This window comes from Acinonyx jubatus, chromosome D1 (assembly GCF_027475565.1).
Source record: "Acinonyx jubatus isolate Ajub_Pintada_27869175 chromosome D1, VMU_Ajub_asm_v1.0, whole genome shotgun sequence".
In the NCBI taxonomy this organism is placed as follows: domain Eukaryota; kingdom Metazoa; phylum Chordata; class Mammalia; order Carnivora; family Felidae; genus Acinonyx; species Acinonyx jubatus.
Genome location: NC_069390.1, coordinates 54341860 through 54358704, shown reverse-complemented (window position 1 = coordinate 54358704; position 16845 = coordinate 54341860). Strand labels below are relative to the sequence as shown.

Here is a 16845-nt window from a genome sequence, read left to right as displayed (position 1 = left end):
TCTTCCTGTCTCCTTCTATTTCAGCCCCCTAACTTCCTTTCTCTGTTCTCCATACCTGGACTCCAGATGAGCCTGGCACATTCTCAGCAGAACGGGGCAGGGACTCCATCAGCTCTGAGCCCTCTGAGGCATAGGGCTGCAGGCCCCTCCCCCTTTGCCGTTTTCATTAGCTTAATTATAGGGTTGGGACACCTGTGCCCATGGGAACAGAGTAATTGAAACTGACACCTCAGGTTACCGGGCCCTGAATTATTCAAATTCTGTAAGTCAGCACCCAGGCTCAGCTGAAGCCCAGCCTGGGGTATTGGAGGGCACAGAGATCCTAGGGTCAGGGGTGTGAGGGAGCAGGACCCATGGATGATGCTGTCCTCCGAGTTCTACCACCATTACTGAATTCTTGAAGCCTCCTTTAAACTGTCAGCTCTGTCTCCAGTGAGAGATCGAACACATCTGTCCAGGCTAGGTAGGCACTTTGTGCCAATCAAGCTCTCCCCTCCTGGTGGGAATGGGAACTGAGCCTCAGGCTCCTCCAGGTGGCCCCACAGAGCAGGGGATGCAGCTCACATCCTCACCTCCAGCTCCCTACAGCCATCCCAATCGGAGCCTCAGTGTTTTCCCCATGCCCAAACACCATAGGTGATATGGGGTAGCAGGGAAAACACAGGCTTTAGAGTCACCTTCAGCTCTGTCTTATGAGTTGTCTGACATGGGCAAGCTACTGAAACTCTTTGGGTTTCGGTTTTCTCATACAGGATAATGGGATTAACAGTCCTCACTTTGAAAGGATTAAATGAGACAAGCAATAATGCAAGGCAAGTGCCCAGCATATTGTCTGATGCACAGTAGTCAACCAACTATAATCTCAGTGATATCTTCAGGAACACACACTTAGATTCACAAGTCTCCAGCCCCTGGCAACCACAGTTCTAAACTTTCTATCTCCATAATTTTGACTTAAGCACCTCATGTGAGTGGAGTCACACAGTAGTTGTCTTTTTGAGATCAGTTGATTCACTTTGCATAATATCCTCAAGATTGATCCATTTTGTTACATATGTCAGAACTTTCTTATTTTAGGGCTATATATATTCTATTGTATGCATATGCTACATTTTGCTTATCTATTCATTCCTTGAGGAATACTTGGCTTGCTTACACATTTTGGGTAGTATGAATAATCCTGCTGAATATGAAAATAGAAATATCTCTTCAAGACTTTGTTTTCAGTTCTTTTGGATATATACCCAGAAATGGAATTGCTAGGTCATATGGTAATTCAATTTTTTTTTTTTGAGAAATCGCTATACTACTTTCTATAATAGCCATAACATTTTACATCCCCACCAAACAGGGTACAAGGGTTCCAATTTCTCCACATCCTCATCAACATTTATTATTTTTTCTTTTTTTTAAATAGTAGCCATCGTAATGGGTATAAGTTGGTATCTCACTATAGTTTTGATTTGCATTTCCCTAATGATTAGTGATGTTGAGCATGGTTTCATGTGCTTATTGGCCATTTATATGTCTTCTTTGAAGAAGTGTCTATTCGAGCCTTTTGTCTATTTTTAAATTTTTTGTTGTTGTTGTTGTGTTCTAGGAGTTCTCTCTATATTCTGGATATTAAGCCCTTATAGGGCATATAATTTGTAAATATTTTCTTCCATTCTATGGGCTGCTTTTTCAGTCAGTTGATATATTCTTTTGGTGAACAATATTTTAAATATTTTATGAAGTCCCGTTTGACTGTATTATTTTTTTGCCTGCACTTTGAAGTCATATCCAATAAATCATTGCCAAATCCAATGTTGTGAAGCTTTTGCCCTGTATTTTCTTCTAAGAGTTTTATAGTTTTAGTTCCTATATTTAAGTATTTGATCCATTTTAAAATTTTAGGTATGGTGTTTAGATAAAGGTACAACTTTATCTCTTTGCATGTGGATATCCAGTTACCCCAGCACCATTTGTTGAAAAGACAAATTCTTCCATTGAATGGTCTTGGCTCCCTCATCAAAAATCATTTGACCCTCATGTGAGGGTTTATTCCTGGCTCTCTATTTTAACCCATTAGTCTAGATGTCTGTTTTTATGCCCATACCACACTGTTTTGATTACTGTACCTATGTAATAAGTTTTGAAACCAGGAAGTGTGAGTCCCCCAGCTCTGTTCTTTTCCAAGATTGTGTTGGTTATTCAGAGTCCCTTGAGATTCCATACGAATTTTAGGATGGACTTATTTCTGAAAAAAAAAAAAATGCCACTGGGATTTTGGTAGGAATTGCACTAAATCTGTAGATTGCTTTGGTTAGTATGGATATTTTAAATCTTCCATTCCATGAATATGATGTCTTTCCATTTGTCTTTAGTTTCTTTAAGCAATATTTTAGTTTTCAGTGTACATGACTTTTGCCACCTTGACTATGTTCATTCCTATTTTCTTTTTGATGCTATTGAAAATGGAATTAATTTTGTAATTTCCTTTTTGGATTGTTCATTGTTAGTGTATAGAATGCAATGGATTTTTGCATGTTGATTTTGTATACTGCTTTGAATTAATCTATTCAGCTATTCTAACAGTGCTGCTGTTGAACCCTGTCATCATCATCGTTATTTGGTGTAATCTTTAGGGTTTTCTACATAAAAGATCATATCATCTGCAAACAGATTTTACTTCTTCTTTTCCAATTTGGAAATACTGGCTAGATCTTCCAGTATTATGTTGAATAGAAGTGGTGAAAGAAGATGTCCTTGCCATGTTCCTGATCTTAGAGGAAAAGGTTTCACTCTTTTACCATTGAGTACAATGTTTGTTGTGGGTTTTTCATATATGGCTTAGTTTGTAAGAGTGTTGGGTGTTTATCATCCTACTTTGTTGCGTGTCTACCATGAAAGAGTACTGAATTCTGTCAAATGCTTTTTCTGTATCCGTTGAGATGATCATGTTCTTCTCCCCACCCCCATTCTGTTAGTGTGATGTATACATTGATTTTCACATGTTGAACCATCCTTGCATTTCAGAAATAAATCCCACCTGGGGCGCCTGGGTGTCTCAGTCAGTTAAGCGTCCGACTTTGGCTCAGGTCATGGTCTCACAGTCTGTGAGTTTCAGCCCTGCATTGGGCTCTGTGCTGACAGCTTAGAGCCTGAAGCCTACTTCAGATTCTGTCTCCTTCTCTACCACTCCCCTGCTTACACTCTGTCTCTCTCTCTAAAATAAACATTTTAAGAAATTAAAAAAAAAAAAAAAAAAAAAAGAAAGAAAGAAATCCCACTTGGTCCTGGTGTGTAATCCTTCTGATTTGCTGAATTCAATTTGCTGATATTCTGTTGAAGATTTTTGTATCAATGTTCATAAAAGAATTGGGCTGTAATTTTCTTTTAGTGTCTTTGTCTAGCTTTGGTATAAGAGTAATTGTATACATTAAATGGGAAACTGTAGGTAGGGGTGCTTGGCTGGCTAAGTTGGTAGAGCACATGACTCTTGATCTTGGGGTTGTAAGTTTGCCCTCATGCTGGGAGTAGAGATTACTTAAAAATAAAATCTTTTTTTTAATTAAAAAATTTAAAAAAATTTAAAGTTTATTTTTGAGAGAGAGAAACGAGCAGGGGAGGGGCAGAGAGAAAGGGAGACACAGAATCTGAAGCAGGCTCCAGGCTCCGAGCTGTCAGCAGAGAGCCCGACGCAGGGCTTGAACTCCCAAACTGCGAGATCTTGACCTGAGCCAGAGTCAGATCCTCAAATGACTGAGCCACCCAGGCGCCCCCAAAATAAAATCTTTAAATAGGTAAGTGTAAAGTATGTGAATTATATCTCAATAAAGTTGTTACCAAAAATCTCATAAACAATCATGAATGAGAGCTGAAACAAGAAAATAATCACAGAAACAAGAAAGTTCACAGGTATTGGACATATTAAATAATAATAATTTGAGTAATGTATTCTGGGTATTGCTCTAAGCACCATAATATGTATTAATTCATAATTCTTACAATACCCTATAAGGTAAATACTATTATTGTTTCCATTTTATAAATGAGGTAACTGAGGCACAGGAATAACTTAGTCAAGATTCCATAACATATACCAAATGGACTCGGGATTTGAAAGTAAGATATTAGGAGTAGGGAATCCATGCCTTTCTATGCTGCAACTATATGGCCCCTTTTAAAAACAAAATAGATATATGCATAATATGATTTAAATAAAAAGGATTGGAAATTTATTAACAAAATAAGAGTACTCTCAAAAATGAGGAGGTAGGTTTAAAAAGTAACCACATAGGGGCTCCTCGGTGGCTCAGCTGGTTGAGCAGCCAACTTCAGCTTGGGTCATGATCTCACAGCTTGTAGGTTTGAGCCCCGTGTTGCGTTCTGCACTGACTGCTCAGAGCCTAGAGCCTCGTTCGGATTCTCTGTCTCCTTTCTCTCCCTTTCCCTCCCCCACATTTGCGTGTTCCCTCCCTCTCTCTCTCTCTCTCAGAAATAAACATTAAAAAAATTTTTTTAGCAATCCCTATCAAAATAACACCAGCATTCTTCACAGAGCTAGAACAAACAATCCTAAAATTTGTATGGAACCACAAAAGACCCCAAATAGCCAAAGCAATCTTGAAAAAGAAAACCAAAGCAGGAAGCATCAGAATCCCAGACTGCAAGCTGTATTACAAAGCTTGAATCATCAAGACAGTATGGTACTGGCACAAAAACAGACACTCACATCAATGGAAAAGAATAGAGAACCCAGAAATGGACCCACAAATGTATGGCCAACTAATCTTTGACAAAGCAGGAAAGAATATCCAATGTAATAAAAATAGTCTCTTCAGCAAGTGGTGCTGGGAAAACTGGACAGCGACATGCAGAAAATGAACCTCAACCCCTTCCTTACACCATACACAAAAATAAACTCAAAATGGATGAAAGACCTCAATGTAAGACAGGAAGCCATCAAAATCCTCGAGGAGAAAGCAGGCAAAAACCTCTTTGACCTTCGCCACAGAAACTTCTTACTCAACATGTCTCCCAAAGCAAGGGAAACAAAGTCAAAAATGAACTATTGGGACCAAAATAAAAAGCTTCTGCACAGCAAAGTAAACAATCAGCAAAACTAAAAGGCAACCAACAGAATAGGAGAAGATATTTGCAAATGACATATCAGATAAAGGGTTAGTATCCAAAATCTATAAAGAACTTATCAAACTCAACACCCAAAAAACAAATAATCCAGTGAAGAAATGGGCAAAAGACATGAACAGACACTTCTCCAAAGATGATATCCAGATGGCCAACCGACACATGAAAAAATACTCAACATCACTCATCATCAGGGAAATACAAATCAAAACCACACTGAGATACCACCTCACACCTGTCAGAATGGCTAACATTAACAACTCAGGCAACAACAGATGTTGGCGAGGATGTGGAGAAAGAGGATCTCTTTTGCACTGCTAATGGGAATGCAAACTGGTGCAGCCACTCTGGAAAACAGTATGGAGGTTCCTCAAAAAATTAAAAATAGAACTACCTTGTGACCCAGCAATTGCACTACTAGGTATTTATCCAAGGGATACAGGTGTGCTGTTTCGAAGGGCACATGCACCCCAATGTTTACAGCAGCACTATCAACAATAGCCAAAGTATGGAAAGAGCCCAAATGTCCACTGATGGATGAATGGATAAAGAAGATGTTGTATATATGTGCAATGGAGTATTACTCGGCAATCAAAAAGAATGAAATCCTGTCATTTGCAACTATGTGGATGGAACTAGAGGGTATTATGCTAAGTGAAATTAGACAGAGAAAAATATCATATGACTTCACTCCTATGAGGACTTTAAGATACAAAACAGATGAACATAAGGGAAGGGAAGCAAAAATAATATAAAAACAGGGAGGGGCACAAAACATAAGAGATTCTTAAATATGGAGGACAATCAGAGGGTTACTGGAGGGGCTGCGGGAGGGGGGATCGTCTAAATGGGTAAGGGGCATTAAGATATCTACTCCTGAAATCACTGTAGCACAATATGCTAACTTGGATGTAAATTAAAAAAATAAATAATATAAATCATGGAAACAACAACAAAAAAACCCTAATGGACAAATGATCCACCTACTTCAACAAATAAAGGACATTAAAAAAAAAAAAAAGAGGGGGAAGAGAGTTGATAATATGATACTTGAGATTTATCAACCAAATGCAAAGTATGGACCCTGTTGAGATCCTAATTCAAACAATTCAACAGTAAAACTTGACCTTTGAGACAGCTGGGAAAATTTGAAAATGCAGTGGATGTCAGTTCCTATCTAGGAATTATTAATTTTGTTAGGTGTGACGAAGGTGTTAAAAATTCTTAGGTATTGAGGAAATGATGATCTACCTTAGAAATACCATTGTGGGATGGGCAGAATATAATGGAGGTAAAGAGGAAAGGATTTTGACAAATGTTGCATGTAGATTCATGACAGCATCTTACTCTTGCATAGGTGAAAATCTCTACAGTAATAGGTTAATAAAAAACCCTCAGGAAAACATAAGAAATGAAGGTTTAAAGCAGAAATCAATATACAGTAAAACCTTGGTTTGCGAGCATAATTCATTCCGGAAACATGCTTGTAATCCAAAGCACTTGTATATCAAAGCGAATTCCCCCATAAGAAATAATGGAAACTCAGATGATTTGTTCCACAACCCAAAAATATTCATATAAAAATGATAACAATACTGTAATATAAGAAAATACAAAAAAAACCCACCAAAAAACAAACCCACCTGTACTTACCTTTGAAAACCTTTGTGGCTGGTGCGAGGGAGATGAGAGGACGATTGTTAGGATGACTTTCACTAGCACTAACAGAATCACTACTATCTATTGGGTTAATGGCATCTTTTTCTGTACCATTGCCATTGTATACATTCTCGCGGATATTAACTACAGTACAGTGTTAACAAACTCCTGTCTACTGTATTTAACCTAACTGGCAATAAGGCAGCAGAGGCAAGGGTCTCTATCTGCAGGCAACCTGACCTAGAATGAAGCGAAGCATTCCTAAGCTTACTCTTGTATGGAAAAGCAAAGCAGTGTCCATAGGTGCTTTGCAGTGACAAAAAATACACTAATGCCAGTTGTGGGCACCTTACAACGTTCTGAAAAATTACTGATTTCTGCCAAACACCATGGTCTGAGACTGAGCATCCAAGCATGGGGGGTGATCACCCACAACCCCACTGAGAGAGGAGAAAGAAAACCATTGGCTCAGTTGTGATGTGACGTTCAGCATCACATACTACTCATATTGCAAGACGTCACTCGTTTATCCAGTTAAAATTTATTAGAAATGTTTGATTGTCTTGTGGGACACTCGCAGAACAAGTTACTTGTAATCCAAGGTTTTACTGTATTACAATACAGAACTTTGGTAAAATTGATAAGTTGAAGAGCTGGTTTTTTGAAAAACAAAAAATCTCAAGTAATTTTCAGTTAATACAAAGTAGCAGCTGAGTCTACTACTGCATCTGAAAAGAGCGGCTCCTGCAGGCCTTGGTTTGGCTAATCCAACATTTAATCTCCAGACCTTTCCTGACTTTGACTTCGGCATTCTGCCAAGGAAATACACTTATTTTAGGTATTATATGAGGTTGCAGATTCCATAACTCTTTGTTAAGAGTTTTGAGAAAACTGATTCCCGTTTTTATGTTTTTGAGAAACTTAACATGGAGTTTTGAAATGTAGAAGAGCTTCATCTTATCATTCACTTTGAACTGTAAGTCTGTTGTCTGTGATGTAACATAGCTGCTATGATAAACATCTGACATACAGCCTTTAAAAAATACATGGATATGAAATACTTGTCCTAAGAGGAAACACTGCACATATTCACAATTCTTTAACACTTCTAAAGGCTAACCATTTCTAAGGCACATATACTTTTTACACAACACCTCTCACAAGGAAACCAGAACAGGAATTCTTTGCTAGAAGCCCAGTAATGCTCTGTGATTCAGGTTCACAGTCAGTAACGGAGATTCCCAGCTGAGTTACCCTTGTCCTTGCGGGTCTAAATTAAAGGGAAGCCCCAGACCTACTCTGCTTTAGCTCCAAATTCCAAATTCCTCCATGTCCCAGTGTCTTTGGCCTAATCCTAATTGGAATTTGCTGACACCTTCAGTTTAACAGACCAAAAAACAAACAACCTCCATCCCACCACAAATAGTACTCATCAGACCCATTTGCTCCCTCTGCAAAACAGGTCTGTTTAGCAGCAACATAAAAGATCATACCCCATTACACAATGGAACATGAGTATGATCCAAGTTTTAAAAACAAACAAAACCTCCAGAGCAGAAAAGCCAGGAGGCTTTGAACCCTAAAGGCAATGAGACTCTTCCCTGATCCCTCACTGGGAATCCAAGCACATAAAAAAATGCTTATAAATATTTTTATATAAACAGGATTAATAATCTCAACCCACTCACCCCTAAATTTGCTCATAAATTTAGCCTTTGATTGTTCTTTCTTTAACCCATGCCCCATCTCCGTTTAGATTGCAGATCAACTGAGGCTACTATAAAGCTCCTTGGGGTAAGAAGGCTCAAAAAACACAAAGGGAAAAGGCCAATAGCAGGAATGCTATAAACATTTCATTTTATTTATTTTTTTTAAGAAAAGTAGCTTCAGAAAAAGAAGAAAATAATCTAGATCATTTATATATATATATATATATATATATATATATATATATATATATATATACTTTTTAATAAAAACCTTTACATAATCTTCATGCATAAAGACCTAGAGGTGGCCATGTTGTCTGTGACAGACCTAATACCAGCTGTCACAGGTCTTTACCTGGGACTCCCCATAGCTGGCAGCAGTGTAGCAAAGGCCCTCCACTAAAGCCCCTAAAGCCAAGCTCCTTGCCTGCCTCAGTAATGGTTTTATGTTCTAGGGCTGTAGACAATGGGTAGGAAATGCTTTGGGCTAGAAGAGAAAGGATGAGGAGGGCTACCCAACCTGCCATGTTTTATCCAAACTCTTCAGGGAAATCCAGAATGGAGGCCTAGCAAGATGACTGAAAACCAGGGATCAAACTGAGTTCTGGAGCTTCCCAGAGACATGGGGTCTGTGACTAAGAGTTCCTGCACATGGTAGCAGGAAAGGTTTGGTGTTCATGCAACATTCAAGGCAGAACAAACAAGCCTTGAAGATTCATCCCTCCACGGCAGGCACGGACTTCTACCCTAAATGAGTCAGAAAGACCCTGTTACTGCTTCCTAACTCAGTCCAACCCTCTTTGGACTCTAAAACAGTGTTAAGTCATCAACCTACTTAAGAGACAGATTCTCCTTCCTTGTGTGGATAGTTCATCTGTTAAGGAAGGACAGTCTTTGATTAACACATTTGTCCTAGTATAAAAGGGCTGAGGTAGGAGTAGGGTAGCAGGCTGGCATGGAGGGCCACAAGATCCAGAATGGCTGAGAGTGGAAAAGGATTCCCTGGTTCTCTGGGGGGGATTCTGCCAAAGGTGTTTTATTGATCATTTTTCAAAAGAAAAAAAAAAAAAAAAAAAAACGGTTTTTTAAGGATGGTAAAAAGAGGCTTGACTCCTTTTTGGGTTCCAAAAGCCCTTACGTTTTGTTCAGTATTAAGAAAAGCCCTGAACAAATGGAGGCTGCTGCTTGGGGCAGCAGGAAAACAGGATGGATTCCACAGCTAACCAAGAGAATGGCAAACAGTGCCAATCAACTCAATGCAAAGGATCTTTGTGTGGTGAGTGTGAATGAGCATGTGAGTGTGTTGGGAGGAACTTGGGGTTCACTGGCTTCCAACAGTCAATTCTCGCAGGTAGGACTGTGTGAGACCACGCAGTTCCTCCAAGGCATAGTCCTCAGGCATGGGGAGTCGGCCAACGTGGGGAGCCAAGAGACGCAAAGGGACTCGCTGAGGGTCTGGTGTTGAGTCGGAGGTTGCATCAGGGGCATGCCGAAGGCTCCACACCACCCGCAGCAGGTTGGCTACACGTTTGGCCATGTCTGGAGAGAAAAAAAATGGAGTGGGGACCACGGATGAGGGGTGGGAAGGGAGGGCATCAGGGCAGAGGTATAATAATCATAAAGACAGGAAACATGCAGGCAGGAAGCAGGGAAAGGATGGAGGCTTACCTGACTGGGCCAGGCGATCCTTGGCATTGTAACACTGGATCTGCTGTATGCGGTTGCACAGTGAGGTCACTTTGGTGTGTAACTGCTCCATCTCATAAACCGAGCAATCCATCTACAAAGAAGCAGAGAAACCAGTTAGGCCAAGAGGAGGTCCCCTCACCCAATTCTATCCATAGACTGACTATGCAATGCTCTGAAACAACAGAGAAAACCCGCGGGACAAGGTGCAACCTCAGCAGTAATCCACCAGAGGAAAGTAACATATAGTACATAGAGCCCCAGACTGGGCAAGTCTGGAGATTAGCATTCATGAACCATTTTAACTAGCAAGCTTTAACATGGCACCAAAAATACAGATAAATCTGGGCTCAGAGAAATTGTATGACTTCTTAAGAATGCACAGTAAGTAAAAAGTGGAGTCCAAACTAGTATTTAATTTAGGTATCCTAACTCCAAGTTCACAACCCTCTCTAAAATACCACAGGGCCCTCTTCTCACTGTATGCCCTCTATGTGTCGCGATCCATTCCTATGGCTTCAATTATGATTAATGTGCTGATGATTACTAAATCTTTAGCTTAATATTCCAATTTTCCACTCCCCTTTCCAGGGCCACTTACCCTAGCTGAGGTTATCGTTACTTAAGACCTTGATCACTACCTTCAGTGTCATCCCCATTACATCCTTTTCCCTACCATCTATCTGGTAGCGAGTGACCTTTCCAAAAAGCAAGTCTGTATTTTTACTCTTTTTATTTTTGTTAATGTTTATTTATTTTTGAGAGATGGAAAGAGACAGAGCGTGAGCAGGGGAGGGGAAGACAGAGAGGGAGATTCAGAGTCTGAAGCAGGCTCCAGGCTCTGAGCTGTCAGCAGAGAGCCCAATGTGGGGCTTGAACCCACGAACCGGGTGATCATGACCTGGGCCGAAGTCAATTGCTTAACCAACTGAGCCACTCAGGAACCCCTGTATTTTTATTCTTTAAAAAAAAATTTTTTTTTTAGTTCATTTATTTAAGTAATCTCTACCCCCAGTGTGGGGCTCCAACTCATGACCTTGAGATCAAGAGTTGCATGCTCTTCCAACTCAGCCAGCCAGGAACCCTGTATTTTTTATTCTTTATTATGTTCTGAATACTTTCCAGCAGCATCTTATTCCTGTTTGTCTCACATGTGACTCTTGGTTAGCCCTCCTCTCTCAAACTCTTACATTAACTATACTAATACCTCCTCCTTCACCAAATGCTCCTTCAACCCTTCCACGAAGTATCTCTCTCATTGAATCTATTTTTGGGCTTTGCAGAATCTACCATTTAACACCTCTACAAGTACTTTTTTATCCAAAATAATCCAGTCTTCAACTGGACTTTTAAAGGTGGTAAATAAAATGAGGTCTTTGCTCTCAAGAAATTCATAGAAAATAAAGAAACCATTGGAAATAAATCTTAAAGAATCATAAGCTATGCAGATGATTCAAAGAGGGTAATGTGGTAGAAAAACTGGATGGCTACTTCAGATTGGGGGATCAGGAAAGGCTTCCTTGAGGAAGGTCATATCTAACTAGAGACCTTAATAACGAGAGGGTCAAGCTTTCGAGGCCAAGAGAACAGCTAAAACTACAAGATGGGAATGCAAAGCATGGTAAAATGCAGTTAAAAAAAAATTTTTTTTTAATGTCTATTTTTGAGAAAGACAGCAAGTGGGGAGAGGGGCAGAAAGAGGGAGACACAGAATCCGAAGCAAGTTCCAGGTTCCTAGCTACCAGCACAGAGCCTAACACAGGGCTCGAACTCATGAACTGCGAGATCATGCCCTGAGCTGAAGTCAGACGCTCAACCAACTGAGCGCTATCCAGGTACCTGGGTGCAGAGTTTAAAAGCAGTTTAAAATGCAGAGTTTAAAGAGGAGAATAGAAAAAGATAAAACTGGAGAGGTTTTATATACCAGTGGATCATAACTGGGGTCCTTAGAATTTTGAAAGTCTGTGAACTTGGACTGGGAAAAATTTTTACTAAAATTTTTTTTTTACTAAAAATTAGCATTTAATTATTAATGTGGATGTCAAGCAATAACTGTGACTTTGTCATCAGCAGAAATCACAGCTATTTTCATATTACATTACAGTTGTTAGTGATTTTTAAATGTAGTATTTCAAAATTAGAGTAGTTAGAAGATCCACTGCTGAGCTTGTTATTTAAGATCTTAATAAAGCACTTATTACTTACTATAAGTTCTTAATATTTTGGTAACTATATTTTAACATAACTGGTTTCTTTTGTAATCCCATGTATTCACATTTTTGCAACAAAACACATTAGACAGCCATCCATGGGCTTTACCAGACTGTCAAGGAGGTCCATGGCACGAAAAAGGTAAGAATTATTCATGCAGAGCTTTTAAGACTTCCTAAGGAGCACTTTATTCTAAGTGAAATGACAAGCCCCTGGAATGATTTTAGAGTGAGATTATATGATTTGTATATTAGATCACTCTGGGGCACCTGGGTGGCTTAGCCAGTTAAGCATCTGACTCTTGATTTCAGCTCAGATCATGATCTCCTGGTCAGGAGATCAAGCCCTGCATTGGGCTTTGTGCTGACAGCGCTGAGGCCTGCTTGGGATTCTCTTTCTCTGCGCCTCCTCCACTCATTCACTCTCTCAAAATAAATAAACGTTAAAATAAAAAAAAAAAAAAAAAAAAAAAGAGGATCACTTTGGTTGCTGTGTGGAAATAAATTGTAAAGGAACAAGTCTAGAAGCAGGGAGGCCAATTAGGTGTCTACTACAGCAGTCCAGGTGAGAAATTTTGTGATTTTACTACACCTACACGGTTTCCCTTTCCACTCCACACACCAATACTTACTCTTATTAAAAGTTCGCTGGAAGCACTATGATCTCTCTGATCTCTAGACTCATACTTACGCTATTCTCTCTGCTAAAGCATTCTGTCCCACCCATCCTTCTTTTTCATCTGAAAGAAATGAGACTCATTTCTAGAAAGCCTTACTATAACCCTCAGACTGGGTTAGGTACTCAATTTATGTGTTGCTGTAAGATACTCTGTGCTTAATCCTTACACGTATCATTCTACAGTAACTGTTGGTTTACCTGGAAATATCTTCCTCAACAAAATTATTACTTTGGTAAGGGTAAAACATACACTACTGCTTACCTTCATATCCCCCAAATCCACCAGTGCTTGGGACATAGTAAGTTCTCAATAACTAGATTGTGTTAAAGTATTAATGTTCAACTAGAAAAGAGTTTTCTTCAGTGATAATTTTGGGATGATGCTCTTAATCCATCTTAAACTGTAGCAAATAAATTATGCATATTATGTGCCAGGCACTATGCTATTAGTGGGGATTCTGATAAGGGTAACAGATAATAATTACTAAGCACTTAATATATATAAAGTAGTCTGCTAAAACACAGTGTATTTTGTTTAAGCTTTGTGACAACTGTCAGATATCTATGATAATCTGTGCCATTAACTTATTTGCTTAAGGTCACATAGCTAATGAGTGAGAGAACCATTAATTGAATCTAACAGTTTGGCTGTAGAACTCGATTCTTAACCTCTGTGTTCTATTACCTTTAATCTTAAAGAAGATCTCCCCAAAAGGTGCTCATGATAACGGCAAGACAGATGTAGATAAGTAACTAAAATAAAGTTAGTAGACTAATGTACCAAGTGCTTTGGTAGTAAAAAATAAAGTGCAATAAACATTTCTTGGGGAAAACGAGAACAAAGTAGAGCTTACAGAAATGTAGATTTTTTTTTTTTAAGGTTATTTTGAGAGAGAGGGGGCTATGGGTATAGAGGTAGAGGGAGACAGAAAATCCCAAGCAGGCTCTGTGCTGTGACCACACAGCCCCATGTAGGGAGGGCTCCATCCCAGGAACCAGGAGATCATGACCTGAGCAGAAACCAAGAGTCAGATGCTTAACTGACTGAGCCACCCAGGTGCCCCCAGCAATGCAGATCTTAAAGGATGAATGTATGTGTGCTCAAGAGTGAAATAAAACAAATTCTGCTGGAAAATCCATGAGTAATTTAGTGTGATTAGAGAAGGTGGCATCTGGAATGTGGGGGTAACACTAGTAGGAATAAGCAGGAGTGAAAGGTAAAAGCCTTTATATGGGCTTTAATTCTATATTCCAGAGTTTGGTCTTTGTGCTATAAGCAGTGGAGGTCTCTCTTATGATCTTATCAAGACTGACCCCAATACATTTTAATGAAGACTAAAAAAACTGTTAATATTTGCAATTTTAAACATGCCAAATGATGTATGAAACTACCTTCACCAAATCTCTGACCTTCCTATCTCTCTCATCCCTGAGTTGTTCACTCAAACTAGGGCTAGACAAGGGGAGACTATGGACAAGCCTCGGGCATGTCTACTGTACGTACCACTGGTAATAAGTACAAAACAGAAGTTTTTTTTTAAGTTTTGATACAGCTGTCATAGTGATTACAGCAAATTAGCCTCATCAAAACATCCCTTTTGCACTGACCATTCTATCTCTGCCATTAAGTTTTTCAAGTGGTCGCTCAGGCCTTTTGAGGTCTCTGTGGCTTTAACGGCCAGGGAAAAGGAAAACCAAGCAGTAGTTCAAAGACTCAGGTACCTGCTGTATCTGGTGAAGCATCTCCATGACCCGAATATAGTCCAAGTAAACAAGTCCTGATGTTTCCCAGTCCTGGATTAGGCTGCTGCGCTCTGGAGGTGCCAGGTCTTCCAAGAACCCCTTCAGGTAGTCATAGTTCTCATTAATGATGGCATCTGAAGAAACAAAATATTAAGCACTATGTCTGCACAAGTATAGGTTCTCAAAAGTACACAGATGACATGACAGAAATCCAAAACAGGAAGGAAGGGGAAATAATGTTGGGTCAAACTAGAGAATTGCATAGATATTTCAAGTAGATATCCTGAAATTCTCCAAAGAAAAATGTGTAAAAGTTCTTGCTTCAGTTCCCCAGAGACATCTGGGTGGTTTTTTCTGTTTTCTTTTTCTTTTTTTTTTCTTTAATTCATTATTTATTTTTGAGAAGAAGAGGGTATGAGCCAGGGAGGGGCAGAGAGGAAGGGAGAATCTCAAGCAGGCTCTGCGCTGTCAGTGCAGAGTCTGACATGGAGCTAGAACTCACGAAACTGTGAGATCATGACCTGAGCTGAAATCAAGAGTCGGATGCTTAACCAACTGAGCCACCCAGGCACCCCTCTGTTTTCTTTCTTGAGACATAATTGACCTATAACATTATGTTAGTTTCAGATACACAACATAACAATTCAATACTTGCATATATCGCAAAATGATCAACCACAATGTCTGGTTATGTTACCATACAGAATTATTTTTTTCTTCTGATGAGAACTTTTAAGATTTACTCTATTAGCAACTTTCTTTTTTTTAAAGATTTTATTTCTAAGTAACCTCTACACCCATCGTGGGGCTTGAACTCACAACCCCAAGACCAAGAGTTGCATGCTCCACTGACTGAGTCAGCCTGGCTCCCCCTCTATTATTAGCAACTTGCAAATATGCAACACAGTATTATTAACTATGGTTGCCATGCTGTGTATTTCATCCTCATGACTTATTTATTTTGTAATTGGAAGTTTGTACCTTTTGACTCCCTTATTCATTTTGCTCACTTCCACCTCCCACCTCTCTGGCAACCACCAATCTGTTATCTGTATCTATAAGCCTTTTTATTTTTTTCTTATTTTAAAGATTCCCCATATAATGTGATATCATGCAGTATTTGTCTTTCTCTGACTTAGCATAATGCCTTGAGGTCCATCCATATTGTTGCAAATACTAAGATTTCATTCTTATTTATGGCTGAATAGTAATCCATTGCCTATATATACAATACATACACACACACACACACACACACACACACACACACACAGTTTTCGTTATCCATCCACTGATAGACACTTAGGTTGTTTCCCTATCTTGGCTACTGTAAATAATGCTGCAATGAATATGGAGTTTCATGTATCTTTTCGAGTTGTGTTTTCATTTTTTCTTTTGGATAGCTAACCTGGAAATGGAATGACTGAATCATATGGTAGGTAGTTCTATTTTTAACTTTCTTTTCTTTTTTCTTTTTTAATGTTTATTTACTTTTTTATTTAAAAAATTGTTTTTACATTTATTTATTTTTGAGAGACAGAGAGAGACCGAGCACAAGTGGGGGAGGGGCAGAGAGAGGAGGAGACAGAATCCGAAGCAGGCTTCCAGGCTCTGAGCTGTCAGCACAGAGCCTGACGTGGACCCAAACTCATAAATCGTGAGATCCTGACCCGAGCCGAAGTCGAATGCTTAACCGACTCGGCCACCCAGGCACCCCAATGTTTATTTTATTTACTTTTTGAGAGAGCAAGAGACACAGTGTGAGTGGGGAGAGGCAGAGAGAGGGGGAGACACAGAATCTGAAGTAGGCTCCAAGGCCCTGGACTGTCAGCACAGAGCCCGATGTGGGGCTTGAACTCACAAACCGCAAGATCATGACCTGAGCCAAAGTTGAATGCTTAACAGACTGAGGGGCCCAGGTGCCCCTATTCTTAATTTTCTGAGGAACCTCCATATTGTTTTCCATAGCGGCTGCACCAATTTACATGTCCGCTAACAGTGCACAAGGGTTCCCTTCTCTCCACAT

The 16845-nt window shown here is 39.5% G+C and overlaps 1 protein-coding gene across 7 annotated transcripts in view; it reads right to left on the bottom strand.

Moving 5' to 3' along the window:
- Window positions 1–8929: 8929 nt before the first annotated feature.
- NUP98 (nucleoporin 98 and 96 precursor) overlaps window positions 8930–16845 on the bottom strand; it is a 116071-nt gene continuing 108155 nt past the window's right edge. For all 7 annotated transcript variants that reach the window (XM_027039686.2, XM_053203619.1, XM_027039687.2 and 4 more), the window contains 3 exons: window positions 14799–14953; window positions 10170–10281; window positions 8930–10040 (listed from right to left, as the gene is read on the bottom strand). In XM_027039686.2, coding sequence (XP_026895487.1) covers window positions 9823–10040; window positions 10170–10281; window positions 14799–14953 — 485 coding nt within the window. In that variant the 3' untranslated portion in view covers window positions 8930–9822. The remainder of the gene's footprint in view (window positions 10041–10169; window positions 10282–14798; window positions 14954–16845) is intronic.